Raw genomic sequence first — 15,833 nt, forward strand, 5'->3', positions numbered from 1 at the left:
ATGACACTTCAAAATTGTCGTCTAAACTTCATTGTCTTTGCATGTAACTAAATCATACACTTCTTCCTGAGGGTCATCCTCGTATCAGCTATCCGGAACCTGAAGACAGACAAATTAATTAATAAGCATTAATTAAAAATATTTATATATATTTGGCTATGGGTATTTTAAGTAATCGATCATCCTTACTTTCCATTGTAGTTGGTTGCCAACGTTGTAAAGCTCCTTTAACGATTCCGCCAGCTTTCCAGAATTCTCTAACTCTTTGTATTTACGATACAACTCGAGAGCAGCCCTGGCATCTTCAGTAGAGTCGTGTGTTTCCGACTGAATCTTCTTACCCAAAAAGTGCCACGTAAGAAAACGCAGCGATACCATACGATGACGAGGTAAATGAAACAGCAATACTGTGTCTACGACCTGCTCCGGTGGAACGACTAAATTTATCACTCTGTGAACAACGAGAAAAAAACATATGTAAAATCAATATGATTAAGGTGATATTAGACGTGTTAGTATATTAAAAAGACGAGTAGTAAAAATGTAATAGTCAATGTATATTAAAATCACTTTAAATATAAGCACAGAGATAGAGTATGTCGATCGTAACCGTCGCTCACTCAATTTTACCGTATGTCTCGCTATAATAATTCGCTATGCTGATCGCTATATTGACTCGCTATGTTACTCGAATCAGCGTATGTTAATCGAAACAGCGTCAACACTAAGGCACAACAATATGAGTTACTCCCGATTCGAATTGTCCTATGACTCATATGTCGCTACATAATAAAAGCAAAAAGTAATTACCTAAAATCATTCTTCAGGCCATGACCAACGAACATGATCCCATTATCAACGAGAAATCGTAGTTTTTGGTACGTTGATTTTAGAGTTGTTAAGTGCTTGCTACTAAAGTTTGCGTCCAAATCACCTGGTTGAATCCCACTGAATTTTGTCAGGTAATCTACTACCTGTTCTTGAGTGCTTATGTAATCGTCTATAAAGGGAGTTCCTTCTAGAGGACCTTGGCTGTTTAAGGGATTAAAAAAATATTAAGCAAGAAACATAGTGATCCAAAAAATGGCTATACTAATGTAAGAATGATAAGAAAATAGTTAAAAATTGTACATACCCACGTATACAAGTTATACGTGCAACAGACATGTGACTTGGTTTTATAGTGGACATTTTTCCATCGCTACGAAGTTCAGATTCTTCCTGATTCAACGTTACAAATTCAGCGTCAATTCCAACTAGTTCACCTATAGAAATAATTTTATCAGTTAATACCATTTTATGTATGTAATTTAATGTCTTTTATTTCTATATTTGAGAGAAACCTGTTTTAGGCATTTCGTCGGACGTCAATGGGGTAAACGTGATACCCCTTGTCCCTCCACTGCGAGCGATACATTTATCTTCACCAAATACATCATAGGTAAGCGGACTGACAAATGGTGCTGGTTCAGGTGCAGGTACAGCAGTATAATGAAGGACACATGGAACCTTCCAATCAAGATTGAACCATACCGCTTCTTGCGGTGTCACTGCGGATATACTAAACAAAATAGACAAATTTTCATTGCAACTTAAAACAAAACTCTATAAAACTAACGAAGAAAGTAAGATTCCAATTTAGAACATTTGTATGCATAGAAAACTTTTCGAAGTTTTCCATCATTCATGCCATCCATACGATTCATTGTCGATTATTCTAATATCATTGAGTACAGAAAATGAATTACATTTACGTACCAAAAATCGTTAAAAATGTACCACTGCGACACCGCACTGCCAGCCGATCGTTCATGATAATTTGGCCCGACTCGCAATAGCGCAACGATATTCCTCTTATCTTCATTACTCTTATCATCGATGTAGCAAACCACAGCACTAAGACTATACCGAATTTTGCTTATCTTATCCAAATTTTCATCAGATTTGTTTCCTTTCTCCACATCGTCATTTCGTACTGCGTTAACATGATTTTTAACCACTTTCTCTTCTTCTCCGGAGATCTCAGATTCTTGTATCCTATTATCCCCTTGACCATTTTCTACTATGACCTCATTGACCGTTTTACTACTTTCGTTAGAGTCGCTCTTTGGAGTGCTGATTTTTTCTACGAATAATTCACAATTGCTATCCAAAGAGATCTCTATATCGTGTGGAATCCACGAATGAGAATAGTATAAATGACTAGGCGGTGTTGTGACCGATTGCGGTGTGGAAGTTGTTATGGGTGGAGTAACTGGTGGCGTTTGTATATTTTCTAATAAAAAATTTAAATAAAACAGATCGAAAATGTTAGTTATGTAAGATATAATGAAAATTCTGAAAAATTGTAAAATGGATTGTAACTGTACCTGGATCTCTGCCAATGTGTCTGAACCTACAGCCAATACGAGTACAATTGTTGCCATATCGACATGGTTTCGCAGTAATGGGGACAGGACTCGAAGATGGACTACTTTCTTTGCCATTTAATACTTTTTGAACGACTATATCCATTTGCGCTTGCCAGAATGCTTTATCCTACAATAGTGGTAATTTTAGAATGTTAAAAGTCATCATGGAAATTAGTATATGCTTGCAGTCTATGAGATGCAGTCATGAAAGAACTCTGATAATTAGTTATTAAATTATTCAATGTGCAGGACATGATTAGGAATAATGAGTAACGAAGTATTTCATATCGAATATTATAAATAGTGACATTGCGGAATTGGTAAAATAATATTGGATATTGGTAAAATAATAGTAATTGTAAAACTTTTTCATATTACTCAAGAATATTTTTATATTTATGACTGTTCCCTGTTATAACTGCTAGATTTTTATATGAAACACTTATAAGATTGTGTTTGATGTACCTGCTGTGTATCTAAACCACAATTCAGAGCTAATATTTGAGGTAGTTTAGTCAGTTGTCGAGACTGGAGTGTGGGTGTAAACTTCTGACAATTGTCACACCATGCAGGTGTAATTTTCTCGGGTCTTAAACTACGGATAAGAACATTCGTAAATGGAACTTCTTCGGCTGCAAAGGATAAAAATTCATTCATTTTGTATAATGATAATTGATGTGTATATCCAACATACATATAGCATAAATAATGGCTTACAAGGATGCGTTAATTCCGGATAAACTAAGTTACATAGCAACATGATGGAATGTTTTGTAGCTTCTTGCCCACATTTGAGACAGCGGTGTATATGCATTTGTTCGGATCCAAACAGACGACTGATCTCTGTCTCTTCATCTCGTACTTCGTTCTCCTCGATAGATTTTTTGCTGTTTTTGTCTATTCGGAATAAATATTTGTATAAGTTTTTTCGTATATCATTATTTTTTTTGTAGTTGTAAGATAGCATACGTTAGTAATGGAAATTTATAAAAAAATACATAAAAAATTCAATAGCCTTTCATGATGATCTATTTACTACTATACTAATTTCAGGAGAATAGTATTTGTATTGGCAATGCATTATTGCTATCCTTTTTTTTTTACAAATAATATCGCTATTTAAAATATTCTGATTTTCTTCTTAAAAATATAAAATGAAAAGTTTAATGAATTTATTGAAAATCACAGCAATGCAGACGCAAAACAAATTTTTGCAAATAGGCTATGCATTCCCAGAAAACAATGTCATCTTTCCTATAAAAAAGAAGAGGAAGTATAGGTAAAAACAAAATTAAAAAAAACGTGCTTAAACAAGAGAATAAAAAACTTTCTGCATAAACCTAGCACAATAAAAAAGAGGATTAACTGGCAACCTCTGTATATCCCAAGAATACAGGTATGAAAATACACATAATTTTTATCACTAAAAAAAAAAAGAAAATTTTTTAAAACTTAAAACTTTAAAACTTAAAATTTCTTTGTATTCTTTGGATATGTCGCCACAATGGTCAAATAAGTGTAACAAATAATCATATACAAAATGAAAAATAAACACAAAAAGTGCCCAATAAAAAGGTTACACATGAATTGTGTTTACCTTTCGATGTGATCCACATATATTTACCATCCTCCTCCTGTTTTTTCCTTTTCTTCCTTTCTTCTGCGTGGCTTCTATATCGGGAGCCAATGTCCTGCAAAATGCTAGGGAAATCCTGTTCGTTATAAACGAATGGAGGACATTTTGGTCCTGATTTAAGCCGAGCAGCTTCCTCTTCCTCCAGTTGCCGTTTCTTTGTTTCCAGAACTTCGTAATGGATCTGATGTAATATAAACCTGTTCCAACTCTGAAATTCAACAGTAGTATTAACATATTAATACTACTGTACAAAATATTTAACACAGACACGGACGTTCGGTATTTAGAGACATACCTGTATCAATCGCATCAAATTCGTTTTCCTTTTGGCTTCCGGGTGGAGATCGCTGAGTATAAGTCCCAAAGCTGCTGCTTCGGGAACCGTTCTGAAAGCTCGTAGGAAATTGGCTGCCTGACAAGGCAGTCCTCGGGACGTGTCTAACATGTGAAACAAGAATCCTAGCTCACAGGATAGGCAGAATTCTCTTTGGCACGAGTGAGAGAGCAGGGCTATTCTTACAGGTTCGCAATAATAAAGTAACTGGAAAATACGTGATAGACATGAGTATCTGAGCTTGTTTCGCTGCAGGAAGAATAAGCTTTCTGGATATTCATTGTGCTGATTGAACTAAGCTTACCTGCAACATAGCGTTACAATAGCTGTTAGGAAGAGTTGCTTCGAGACCGCAGAAGTTGGTGTGATTATACTGATCAAAATCGAATTCATCGTAACCGAGACGTGAATATTTCAACTCGATTTTGCGATAACGTTTAGGTATGGCCACAAAGGTACCGTCATCTGTTTTTGATCGTGAATCGCCACCGAAAAGCTTTGCGACTACTCCCCGACGTTTTTCCAAATTGTAAGGTATCTGCAAAAGAGGTATTATTTATTTTTCTTCAATCAGTCAAACGACTTTCGCTTTTTCTCTTAAATAAATTTAATAAGATTAAAATTACGATGTACTATATGAACGTGATTTACACCATAAAAAAATAAATAATACCTATTGAATACGCGTGGGACCGAGCCAATAAGTTAGGTTTACGTGTATGTCTTACAACCTTTATTTCACTCAAATACAACTTCCATTATTACATTCTTGAAGGAATATATTCTATATAGGCATTAGATATACTATCGATTATTAGCCACAAAATCATTAAACTAGAACAACCATTCGAACGAAATGCATCGATTACAAACGCTCCAACGCGAAATCAAAGGCAGTAAATAGCGTTCTTCTTGAGATTCAAGACTTCAAAATTTGAAACACAATATGACTTGTTGGAAAGTAGATCAAAACTAAAATTACACCACATACGGAGTTAAAGAGCATAACATAAGCCTATAGAGAGCATATTTTAAATAATTCGTGAAACTATATCGCGAATTATGCAATGCAATATATATGTACATCATTTTAGAACACGTTCATTGTAATTCCTAGATTGGCACATTATTCATATTTGTCTTGATAAAAAGTTAGTAAAAAAGTTATTGCTTTTTTGAAGAAATTAAGGCAGATGCAACCATTGCTCTTCAATAACTGCAATTCTACACAGCCATTAAGGTGCTACTGGTATGCAGACCTTAAAATAAATGTCAATATTTCTCAACCTTTCAAAGATATTTAGATAAAATTTAGTAAGATTCTTAAAAATTTGAAATTCGGCTCGAGACAAATTTACTAATGTTTATATTTTATAATAAAATAATAGAATTCAGTAACTATATTCATTATATATAAAAAAAATTTTTATTCTATATTTTCGACTTCTTTTTTCGTGTAGAATCACCCTCTTTCTGCTTGTACCACCAGTTACCAGCCACCATGTATAATTGAAAAATATATTGACTAAAATTAAGAAAAAGATTTGAATATTATGTAATACACGTGTTCAATGTCCTACTTAGATCTTTTTCTCTCATACATATTATCATACAGGAAATTATTAGAATGTTGTAGACTAGCTTATGAAAATATATCACGATCTTTTAAGGTTGTTCATCGACTACAATATTTATCACGAAATGTTATCAGTCTTAAATCACATCATATTATTCTGGCTTCTCTAAAAAATTGAAAGTATGGAGCTCGAATTCCTTTTCCTTACAATATATCGTTCCGATTGACTGTATCAATTTATACCACTGAAGCTATAATAAAGTCATCAATTAGATTATACTTGTTAGTTATGTTATGCAACTAATATTGTCTGATAACTGATTCAATTAATAACAATTAATAACTATATGTGTCAATGCATACAAAAACAACTATTCAGTCACAAGTATATAACTCCCTAAAGACAAACTTTGTTCTTTCTAAGGACTGATTTAAAACTATATAAAGTTAAAGATAAATGAGGACTGTCCACGTTTGGCAGCGATAATTTGTTCTGTTTTACTCCCATTGGTGTAACTGGCAACAAAAAAGTCAAACATCAAGACTAATATGATAGTATAATCTTAAATGGGAGTCATGGAAAACACTCTGAGAATGAAAGACAGGAAATTCGGATTTTAGGAGAGATTTAGAAGAGTCGGAGAAGAATATTGTACAAGAGTGGGAGAATATTTTTTTCTCACTTGATTTCTGCGAAACGTCTGGGGATTTGGAGCATAACCTATAGTTCCTTGCATCTTCATTGTACGCAATATTTCAGGATCAATCGGTGGTGTTCTTCTGTAAAGATATAGAAAACAAGTTTGGAATTAGTTTTTTTTTTATTAACACTACTTGTTCAATTTAATTGTCAGTTATCATTACCTACCTATAAACATTTCTCAAAAATTCCTCTGGCCAATCGCTCAATAATGGCTGTCCAGTATAATACATTGGTATTGAACTTAGTGGTGTAATATCATCATTGAATGATATATGTGGAAGTGGCTCAACTGGATCAGCAAATTCAGTTGGTCTGGATAAATGAAAACAGAATCATTGTTCTATGCTTTCTAACTTCAGCTGGAATTTTTTTATTTAAAAGATTTAATATATTTACTAACCGAGAAAATGTATTAAACTGGGGCTCGGATGTATTTGTAGACATAAGATGTATAGAACCTGCCGAATCTCCAAAGCACAGACACTGAGATGTAGAAGATACATCAAAGGATAATATTGCTCCACTATTTGCAACCTATCGATACAAGAAAACTTGTACATTATGTAATTATAGATCACCCTTTTGCACATATGACATATAACATTTACCTGATACAAGCATGTCACAGATGGCTGTACATTAGCATAGATAGTGTCAAGAAGTTGCATTTGTCCCGATGGTGCTACAACAGCTAAACGACTGGAATAGCTGGGTAGGAACTTCAATAGAAGAGGGCACACCAAAGTTGCTACTGGGTTTAATGCTCTCATTTGTCTCAAGTCATATGCCATTAAGAATCTATCTACTGTCAAACCCTGACGACTAAATCAAGAAATTAAATGAGTTAAAAACTTTAACAATTACAATAGTGTTCTCAATGATATATTAATTATGGTGTTCTAAATCTTACCAGTTACTGAAACCACAAGTAACAAGGTAATTTCCTTGAACATCAAAGTCACTGAGAGAACCACTGTGAGTATCAAAAGTATGTTCTATTGATAATGTATTTGGATCCCTGAGATCGATTCGTCCAGCAGGATTGCCACAGCATATAAGTCTGCTATGCTGCCTTAAAATTGCACAACCATTTTCTCCTACATGTACCTATAAATACAATATGTTACAAATACATATCCACATAATCATGTTATTCTATCAATAGGGTGAAACTCACTAATCCAGTCTCTTTCCCTCTTGTTAGATCAAAATTGATAATTTTTTCCTGATGACCCCCCATAAGTAATCCTGTTGGTGAAATTTGAAGCATGCATTGCATGTCTATCATATTTGGTGACCTACAAATTGTTTATTTCTATACAAAAAGTTCATAAGTTCATAAATGTCATACAAATACTACAAAATTAACATACATGTGTGAAAATATTGGTATGCCACGTCTCAACTGACATCGTAGTAAACTCTGTGTCAGAATTAAAATTCCTTCATCTAATGGATGAATATGCCGAATTTCTTGAGTGGCATGAACTTGAAACGAGGTGTACTTTTGTAAACCAGGCCCATAATAAGACGTCACATGACCCTATGAAGCATTGTTCTTAGTCAATGTAATTTTAATAATTATTTAATAAATATCACAGTGTAACATGAATTAGATGTTATTTTAATCGTACGAATTACATAAAGTAAATGATAAAAGTAACAAAATGTATAATTTGTTAACTAGACAATAAATGTTATAATACCCCTTGATTTCCCATCCACATGAGCTCTTCGACATTGTCAAAGGTGACAGTGGAAACTCCAAATCTATCCCCCCCATCAGCAAGTACAGTACGAGTTTCATGGAATTCAGCCCCGGCAAATTCTTCTCCAAATTGCTCTGCTGCAGGTACATACTCATCACCAGTTAAAACATAATTTGGTTCTTCCCCTGTAATAAAAGATGAGAAAAAATGTTGACAATGGAAATTCTTGATGTTGTTTCAATATCAGTCAATATCATTAAACATAACTTGTGACAACATTTCAACATTGAATGTAGGTTACAGATTATTAACGTCGATTAATCTTTGTTATCATTGTTTCCGAATTGTAATATTTCTGCCTGAACGAGCGCCTCTAAATTTCACAGTTGAAAACAACAACATCACAGCTGATTTGAATCGCGTGTCTAACCTTTGAATTTTGCAAGATTGTTTTGGGTCGAACAGCTGATCGGAACTAAGCATCATGTACCGAAAACAGCGGAAAGAATGGGAGTAACCAATAACGGTTTATTGAATTGGTGGACAAGAATTAATGAGACAAAAGATATTACGCGATACTAACGGCTAATGGGACGCCAGATCGCGCACCATGATTCGAGCAACGAGTGTCATAGAACAAAGAGGTTTCGCGCCTTTTCGAGTCTTCCGAATCTTGAGACGTAAAGATCACATTTTGATGTAATCGAATTCATTTTGCCGCCTTCGGAAGAGAGAAAGAGTGTTAAAATGATATATATAAAATACTTACAAAGGAGTTGTTGTTCGTTAACACCGCTATCGGCCGTGGCCTGTATGGACGGGTTGTAATGACCCAAAACTGAGTATTCCATAATATTCCCGTCTTCAGGTCGTTCGATTTTGAAACATGAAATTACCGTTAGTACGAAGATAGCCGTAAAATCGTTGCTCCAATGATCATTCTCTTTTCATAGCACAATTTTGGACACGCACACGCACGTACCGTAGTCGCCTTGGCAACTGTGCAACAAGCGAAACACTTCGTCACGAATATTCACACTTTTCTCGCTACCAGCCGATTTGAACTAATGAAAATTATAGTTAGCACGACACTTTCTACACTTGTTTATCACAAGACATGAGCAGACCTACTCATCGAACAACCTTTAATTCATGTTTGCCCTTTTCTACGCGTTCACCCTTATATAGCTTTATTATGGCTGAAAGATGTCGCCACTTGCTGCTTCGCGCGTCAATCAATACTGCCAATAGCAACGACGCAAAAATCCCTAGATTTCATTATTCGGTTAGTTGTCGCCCTAAATATTGTGGAAGAAAGGCGCGAAGATGGAGAGAAAATTTAAGAAAAATTACGTTTAAAGGAGTTAGAAATTGATGGAACTGATGGAGAAAAGTATATAATTCAAATACTTTTACTATTTCATGAAATTCTTATGTTAAAGAAATAATTGAAAGTATCAGAGCAATTTTATGAATGAATTTTCAGGCCAGACGGTGTCTACGATTGAAAAACGTTCGATTCTGCTCATATATCAGTCATGCTACGCGAAAGAGTAAGTAAAATAAAAAAATAATATTCATAATTATATCGTGGATATGTTTGAAATGCACTATAAATTCAAATCACTAAGATATATGTATGTGTACTTCTGAGAAATATTTTGATAATTATTGTTCTAAATTCATAACGACACTTGTATAACGCCATCTTGATATGTTGATTTGCCTTTTGTAATAAGATTCGAATTTATTTAGCATTATATTAAAAAATTTAAACTATTGTTTCTTAATACATTCATCGACAATATTAAAGTTAATGTAATGCATTTTGTTTTTTTTAAAATATCGTGAAAAGATATAATCCTATAAGATATTACTATAACGACATTTATAATTAGGTTAATTATAAAATTCGTTATTTTCAATTGTAAATTATACAATTTTCGCTTAATTATCTGAATATGCTATTCTTTGCTTCTTGAAACGCATTTTCGTATAAAATGATTCGAGTAAAGAATGGAAGAATTTATTTGTCAGACATCGATATACATATGTACATATATATATATATGTATATATATATATATATTTCACAATTTTTGATTAACGTTTTACATATTACGTGAGAAACGATGAAAATCACAGAAGTGTCGAAATATTCGCTGTTTAAAGTGAGGTACGGTTATTAATATGAAAATATGTATCGAAGAGAATCTCTAACTTTTTTCCAAAATACATTCATATTATATTTTGATTAGTTTCACACGGTCGTCGCTTTGTATAACAATATCGTATACTACAGAGTACGAGTAGATTAGATGTACTAGCCGTGTTTATTCATTTTGCACTTTGATTTCAATTTTGCGATTACCTATTCTCAAAGACGCTTTCTACGGGTGTATTACCTAAAAAGAAAGAAATGATATCATTATATTAATTAATTTTCATGGAGAATATGTAGATTTAGATCATTGATAAAAAAAAGAAACAAAAAAATGAGCATGGACCATTTTCAATACTACGACATAGCATTTTATTCCATTATACGTTTTTAAATATATTTACTGTATGTAATATTCATTTATACGATTTTTTAATATTTATTTGGGAAAGAAAAAAATATTAAAATAGAAGCAATATGTAAAAGTTACCTTATAGAGAACAAAAACGATTAAAATTATGGTTGGTGGAACGGTAGCAGATTTGTTGTTGATTTTAACAGCGGGGGTGGGGGAGGGGGAGATTTAGAAGATTGTTTGCTACTGTAAAATTTCTGTTAAGTAGACAGAATTGTAAAATATGAACAGGAAGAAACAACGATTTCATTGGAAGTCCTTTTGGGTTGTTTCACGAAGTAGTAAGAAGTCTCAAAAAATTCGTGAACATAATCGTTGTGCGATATGTAAGACCTAACAAAACAATTTGAAATCATGTTATTCATTAAAAATCTTTTTAGTCTCATTTACAATGTTGTTGAAAACGTACCATTCAGTCTAAGACGTGTACCCTGTTAGTGTTAACGCGAATGAATTTTCAAAGAATTCAATTGATCGACCTTACTGAAACGGAAGTAAAATATAATTTAAGTTGTTAATATACGAGTTTAAGTTTGTGAAAGTTACTTCTGCATAAACGCAATTTATTATCGATGATATATAGATTCAATTAAATCAGCAACACTTGAGAAAGAATTCCGATTCTACTTTTCCAATGGATCTTCGTATTGCCTTGAATCATTACCTTTAATGCCGTCGAATCAGGCGTGTGCGATGATGAAGAGCGCTCATGAGGATTCCGACTTCTTCGTCGGATTCGGCCGATTGGCGTCTCGATTTCCGATTATTCGGTGTTCCACTGACCGATCCAGAGTTTTGTTTAGATGGTTGCGTTGGGAATGACGAGCGACGGATAAGAGGCGGCGGTCTCGCACCTACGGTTCGATTTAGTGCCATTTATGTTAAACGATACGTTTATGTAGGCTAATCGAGCTGGTCTAATTATACGGCTACCTAATAGGCGTAAAGCAGATCGATGCATTTCGAAAGATCTCGCACTCTTCATTGGGTACCTCGGTAGGAATCTCCTCTGAACGGGTAACTCGACCATGGACGTTTTTCTTGAGCTGATACTATCTGCCTTAGACGAGTCCTTATGCGTTTTTTAAACATATATATACATGTTTGTATACTCGTGTCGTATTGTTTTTCATATATATATATATTTATATATACTTTATGCAACATAGAATAGGAAAATGCATTTCGGTGCGCGTGAAATCAATCAGTGTAACGTTTCGTTGCATCCACTTTTACAAAAATATGGTTCTACTTGTTAACGTGATATGACATTACACGTCCATACTGTATGTGATTAACTAGTATCGTATGCTATAGTATCTGTTTGCGGTAGTGTCTAATCTGTGATACTAAGAATTTATTTAATGACACTTCTACTTCTAGAAATTCTCTATTCTATAACATTTCGTTCTTTAAATACCTTAGTCAATCAAGATTCTCTGTGTACTATGAATCTACACAGACCATAGTCGCAACCAAGAAATTCTAGTTCGCATATTACTATTACTTTCATCGATGTCTTTTTTTTTTTTTTTTTTTTTTTTTTAAATCGATATTCTACTATTATAGCTTTCAAGGAACATTCATGTCGAATGTTTCGTTAAACGAGCATCTCTATCTCTGCCTCTTAAATGTACCTGTAACGTATCTACACTGATTGGATTTGCAACGACGAGAAATATAATCGTTAAAAATGGTGCGTTATAAAGATCACGGAATGGATATATATCACTATCTGGATCAAAGTTACAAGATAAACTAGTGCGGTTTCCGCTGTAATACCTTATCTCTAGCGAAACGTATTCGCAATACTTCAACGAGAGCAGCGATTGCTGAAATGAGAAGCATCGTCACGAGAATGTGTCCGGCGACCAGAACCGATTTCGTTCGACGATCTTTCCCACTTTCTTCAACTTTTTCCGTCGAATTCTCACCGACGATCTCCTTCAATACCTTGGACGTTTCATTATTCCCTTTGTTAACAGGTTCGCTCTCGACATCTCCGTTATTTTCCTCCTTCGTGTCGTTAATCGGACAGATTCGCGTGTAAGTACAATTTCCATCGTAATCACTTTGAAAAACCGATATCAATCTGTCTTCGTACTCGAACCTTGGACAGCGTCTCAACTTTCGATGATCCACCGGGATTATTATTGCTTCGACTGTTACGTTCTCCGTCGTTTGTATCGTAGTATTTTCGCCGATCGTTTCGTTTCGACTGTAATAATTCGTGTTCAAGAGCAATCGCAATGGCAAGGAAAGCAACACCCCGAAGATGGTTAGTATAACGAGAATGCTGACGTTAATGCCCATCGAAATCCGCTTCTCGGACATCTTGACAGAAGCTTGTAACCGAATCGCGTTCACAGCTCGTTCCTCGTACGTTCCTGCATCTTGCATGATTGCACCGCGTTGCATTCGAAGGCCAGGGTTTTCGCGCTCATGTCGAGTCGTTTCGTTCGCTCGACACGTTCCACCATCCACCGCGGCTTTTGCTCCAGTTCACATGGTCGGCACTCGAGACGAGGGTGTAAGAACTTTCGAATTGTTATCGGATGAACGACAATGGGATCGGCCACGATATATATCTCTTTCGTTCAGACGCAACTGTTGCGCATTCTGTTGTGACTGCAGTTTCAAGTGAACCTGGATGTCGGTTGATATTGATTTCCAAGCAGAAGCGGCCCCGTACGCGCAAGTCTCGTGGTACCTCGCCTCCGTTCGAGGAAACTACGAGTTGGCGGTAATTAGATGACGTTTAAATTGACCCCTGTATTAAACAATCAACGCTTACGCAGGAATTGCCCTTGTTCGAGTTTGCATTAACGTACGTAATCGATCATACGGTCGATTATTTCTTGTACTGTGCTTACGTAGCTTGCAGTAAATTAATATGTGAATTATTGACGTCTGGTAGTTGCACAGTTATCAGTGAATGTGGTATAATTGTATGGGTTTTATCGAATTCTTAATTCATTAAGTGGCTTGCACTTTGCATCCTAGGAACATCTTTAGAAACATGGAATGTATTCTAGGGATATAGAAATTGTTTGAGCTCTTTCAAATATGAAATCGTTCGGTATTTAAAGTGACCCGTAAATGACTCACACAACACATCTACCTGTTTTGGGGAAGTTCGAATTTTCTATCTCCTAGATAATAAACCTTACGATGCTGACCTTAGTAACAAATAAATAAACACCCCAATTGTCCGACGAGTCAGGTCTAAAGTAAACATCTCGTATGGATCAGCAGTACCGTAGGGTATGCATTCATGAGAGTACAGGACCGTAAAATTTGAATAGATTCCCATCCCATAAAATCCATGGGAAGTCCGGGGTAGAAAAGTAATATATAAGGAACAAATAAAACTTCTTGAAAGAGTATTGACAAAGATTAATTGCGATTTTCATTACGACGTCATATTCTTTGTGTTATACTATACCGTATTCTGAATCTTAACTTGCAAATACATAACATAAACATACTACTACTCGACATCTTTCATTTACCCCCACCTTGAACGTTAATTTCGTTCAAGGTTCGCGATAATAACCGATCAGTTGCAACCTGACTGATCGTCATTTAGTTGAGAATTCGCAACAGAAACGTCTTGTAAAAAAAAAATGCAATCTGCTGGTAGGAATGGGACGATTGATTTGAAAATTTTATTACGCATGGAATAAAGATAAAAATGTATTACGTCTATTGAAATTATTCGTCGATGCAAATCGTGTTTCTGCCTATAAATAGCAACGTGGTTTGTTAACTTTTCCAAAATTGCCAGTGGACCTTGATTAGCTATCGGAAGATAAGAATTAACGCGTGTATATCTGTCGATAATCTATAACATTGACGCATACTTAGGTACAACATAGGAAATGTGTTTCAATCTCGGTACAATCTGCAAACCAGCGAGGAAATCTAGTTGCAATGCTAACAGTATGTCGGAACTTTTCTTCCTTTCCTCGCGTTAACCAGGATTAACTACCGCGATCATTAACTGCAGGCCTAGTTTCAGATGAACTTCGAATCACCGATGCAAACAGCGCATTAACTACCTAGATAGCCATCAATCATTAATTAAGTTCAACAGAGCTCAACTTTGACGATTAGATTGAAGTTGGCACTCGTTCCCTGTTTTTACAGTTATTTACCGCTCATTGCATCGTATTTTATACTCTTCTGTCATTGCACAAGCTGCTAAAATTTTACCCAAATTTTCAGATATTTAGAGACAGGGTACTAATTTGCCTCACACTACTGTTCAAGTTCTTGTTCCTTATAAGAAAATCTTAATCACGGAAGGTACATAAGAAATATTTATTGGCGATAATACGGTATTTGCTAAAAAAAAAAGTATTAAACATAAAAGAAACGTATTTCCTCCGTAGTATTTTGGCATCTCTTCGTCTTCTGCTTCATCTTTTTTCCATCTTTTTCTCTTCCTTAACCGACGGTGTACTCGCGTACTATATTACGCACTTCTTTATCTCCTTCTGATTAATCAGAAAACTCGTATAAGACGTGGCAACCGCGGACATCCTACGCCACAGATATTTTCGCGATAGTTTCTATCCTCCGTAAAAGCGAAAAATCTGCATGAAATATAAGGCACGAAGGAATCGTGCCCGCGGTGATAGCGGAGTGGAAGCCCGAAGGCGGCACAACAGTCGATTCATCGCACGATACATAGGCGATTCGGTTTCGCGTGGAGAGGAAGGAAGCGGTAGCAAGCGGCGGCAAGGGTGCAAGGGAACGCTTTGAAATGGGCAGGTTCTCTAGCGCGTGCATACATAAATAATATTAGACAATATCGAATTAAAATTCGCATCTTTCTGGCGAGCAACAATGGACCGTGGCGCGGCCAACAAAGGAAATGCCCGCC

At 35.2% G+C, this 15,833-nt stretch overlaps 2 protein-coding genes across 4 annotated transcripts; both read right to left on the minus strand.

The window, feature by feature from the left end:
• On the minus strand, nt 1-9,607 carry LOC100743286 (PAN2-PAN3 deadenylation complex catalytic subunit PAN2). Of its 3 annotated transcripts, none has more exons than XM_012393094.3 (21): nt 9,139-9,602; nt 8,367-8,554; nt 8,034-8,203; nt 7,838-7,958; nt 7,571-7,767; nt 7,269-7,482; nt 7,061-7,194; nt 6,826-6,972; nt 6,641-6,737; nt 4,686-4,919; nt 4,343-4,588; nt 4,036-4,255; nt 3,129-3,308; nt 2,877-3,043; nt 2,370-2,538; nt 1,759-2,275; nt 1,344-1,561; nt 1,136-1,265; nt 811-1,032; nt 190-451; nt 1-99 (listed from the first exon to the last, which is right to left on the minus strand). In XM_012393094.3, the coding sequence occupies exons 1-21, from the start codon at nt 9,218-9,220 to the stop codon at nt 85-87; spliced, it is 3,930 nt and encodes a 1,309-aa protein (XP_012248517.1). In that variant the 5' UTR covers nt 9,221-9,602; the 3' UTR covers nt 1-84. The 3 variants fall into 3 exon arrangements, with proteins under 3 accessions (XP_012248517.1, XP_003494464.1, XP_024227645.1); XM_003494416.4 differs by having other exon boundaries at nt 4,009-4,255; XM_024371877.2 differs by lacking the exon at nt 1-99 and having other exon boundaries at nt 157-451; nt 4,009-4,255; nt 9,139-9,607.
• A 772-nt stretch (nt 9,608-10,379) lies between these two features.
• On the minus strand, nt 10,380-13,606 carry LOC100744472. The gene is made up of 6 exons (XM_003494426.4): nt 12,728-13,606; nt 11,879-12,017; nt 11,610-11,799; nt 11,355-11,428; nt 11,021-11,278; nt 10,380-10,774 (listed from the first exon to the last, which is right to left on the minus strand). The coding sequence occupies exons 1-3, from the start codon at nt 13,361-13,363 to the stop codon at nt 11,612-11,614; spliced, it is 963 nt and encodes a 320-aa protein (XP_003494474.2). The 5' UTR covers nt 13,364-13,606; the 3' UTR covers nt 10,380-10,774; nt 11,021-11,278; nt 11,355-11,428; nt 11,610-11,611.
• Between the last annotated feature and the right edge of the window lie 2,227 nt (nt 13,607-15,833).

Source organism: Bombus impatiens, unplaced genomic scaffold, assembly GCF_000188095.3.
Source record: "Bombus impatiens unplaced genomic scaffold, BIMP_2.2 scf_2222, whole genome shotgun sequence".
NCBI lineage: Eukaryota > Metazoa > Arthropoda > Insecta > Hymenoptera > Apidae > Bombus > Bombus impatiens.

What these genes read in the sequence shown, in the direction of transcription:
- LOC100743286 (XM_024371877.2), bottom strand. Translation starts at nt 9,220, where the DNA reads ATGGAATACTCAGTTTTGGGTCATTACAACCCGTCCATACAGGCCACG. An exon ending in ATTTGATGCGATTGATACAG is followed by an intron (nt 4,256 to 4,342) that starts GTATGTCTCTAA and finishes GTTGAATTTCAG; the next exon opens with AGTTGGAACAGGTTTATATT. An exon ending in CGTATAACTTGTATACGTGG is followed by an intron (nt 1,033 to 1,135) that starts GTATGTACAATT and finishes TCCCTTAAACAG; the next exon opens with CCAAGGTCCTCTAGAAGGAA.
- LOC100744472 (XM_003494426.4), bottom strand. Translation starts at nt 13,363, where the DNA reads ATGCAACGCGGTGCAATCATGCAAGATGCAGGAACGTACGAGGAACGA. An exon ending in TACGTTTCGCTAGAGATAAG is followed by an intron (nt 12,018 to 12,727) that starts GTATTACAGCGG and finishes AAAACGCATAAG; the next exon opens with GACTCGTCTAAGGCAGATAG. An exon ending in ATCTGCTTTACGCCTATTAG is followed by an intron (nt 11,800 to 11,878) that starts GTAGCCGTATAA and finishes ATCGAACCGTAG; the next exon opens with GTGCGAGACCGCCGCCTCTT.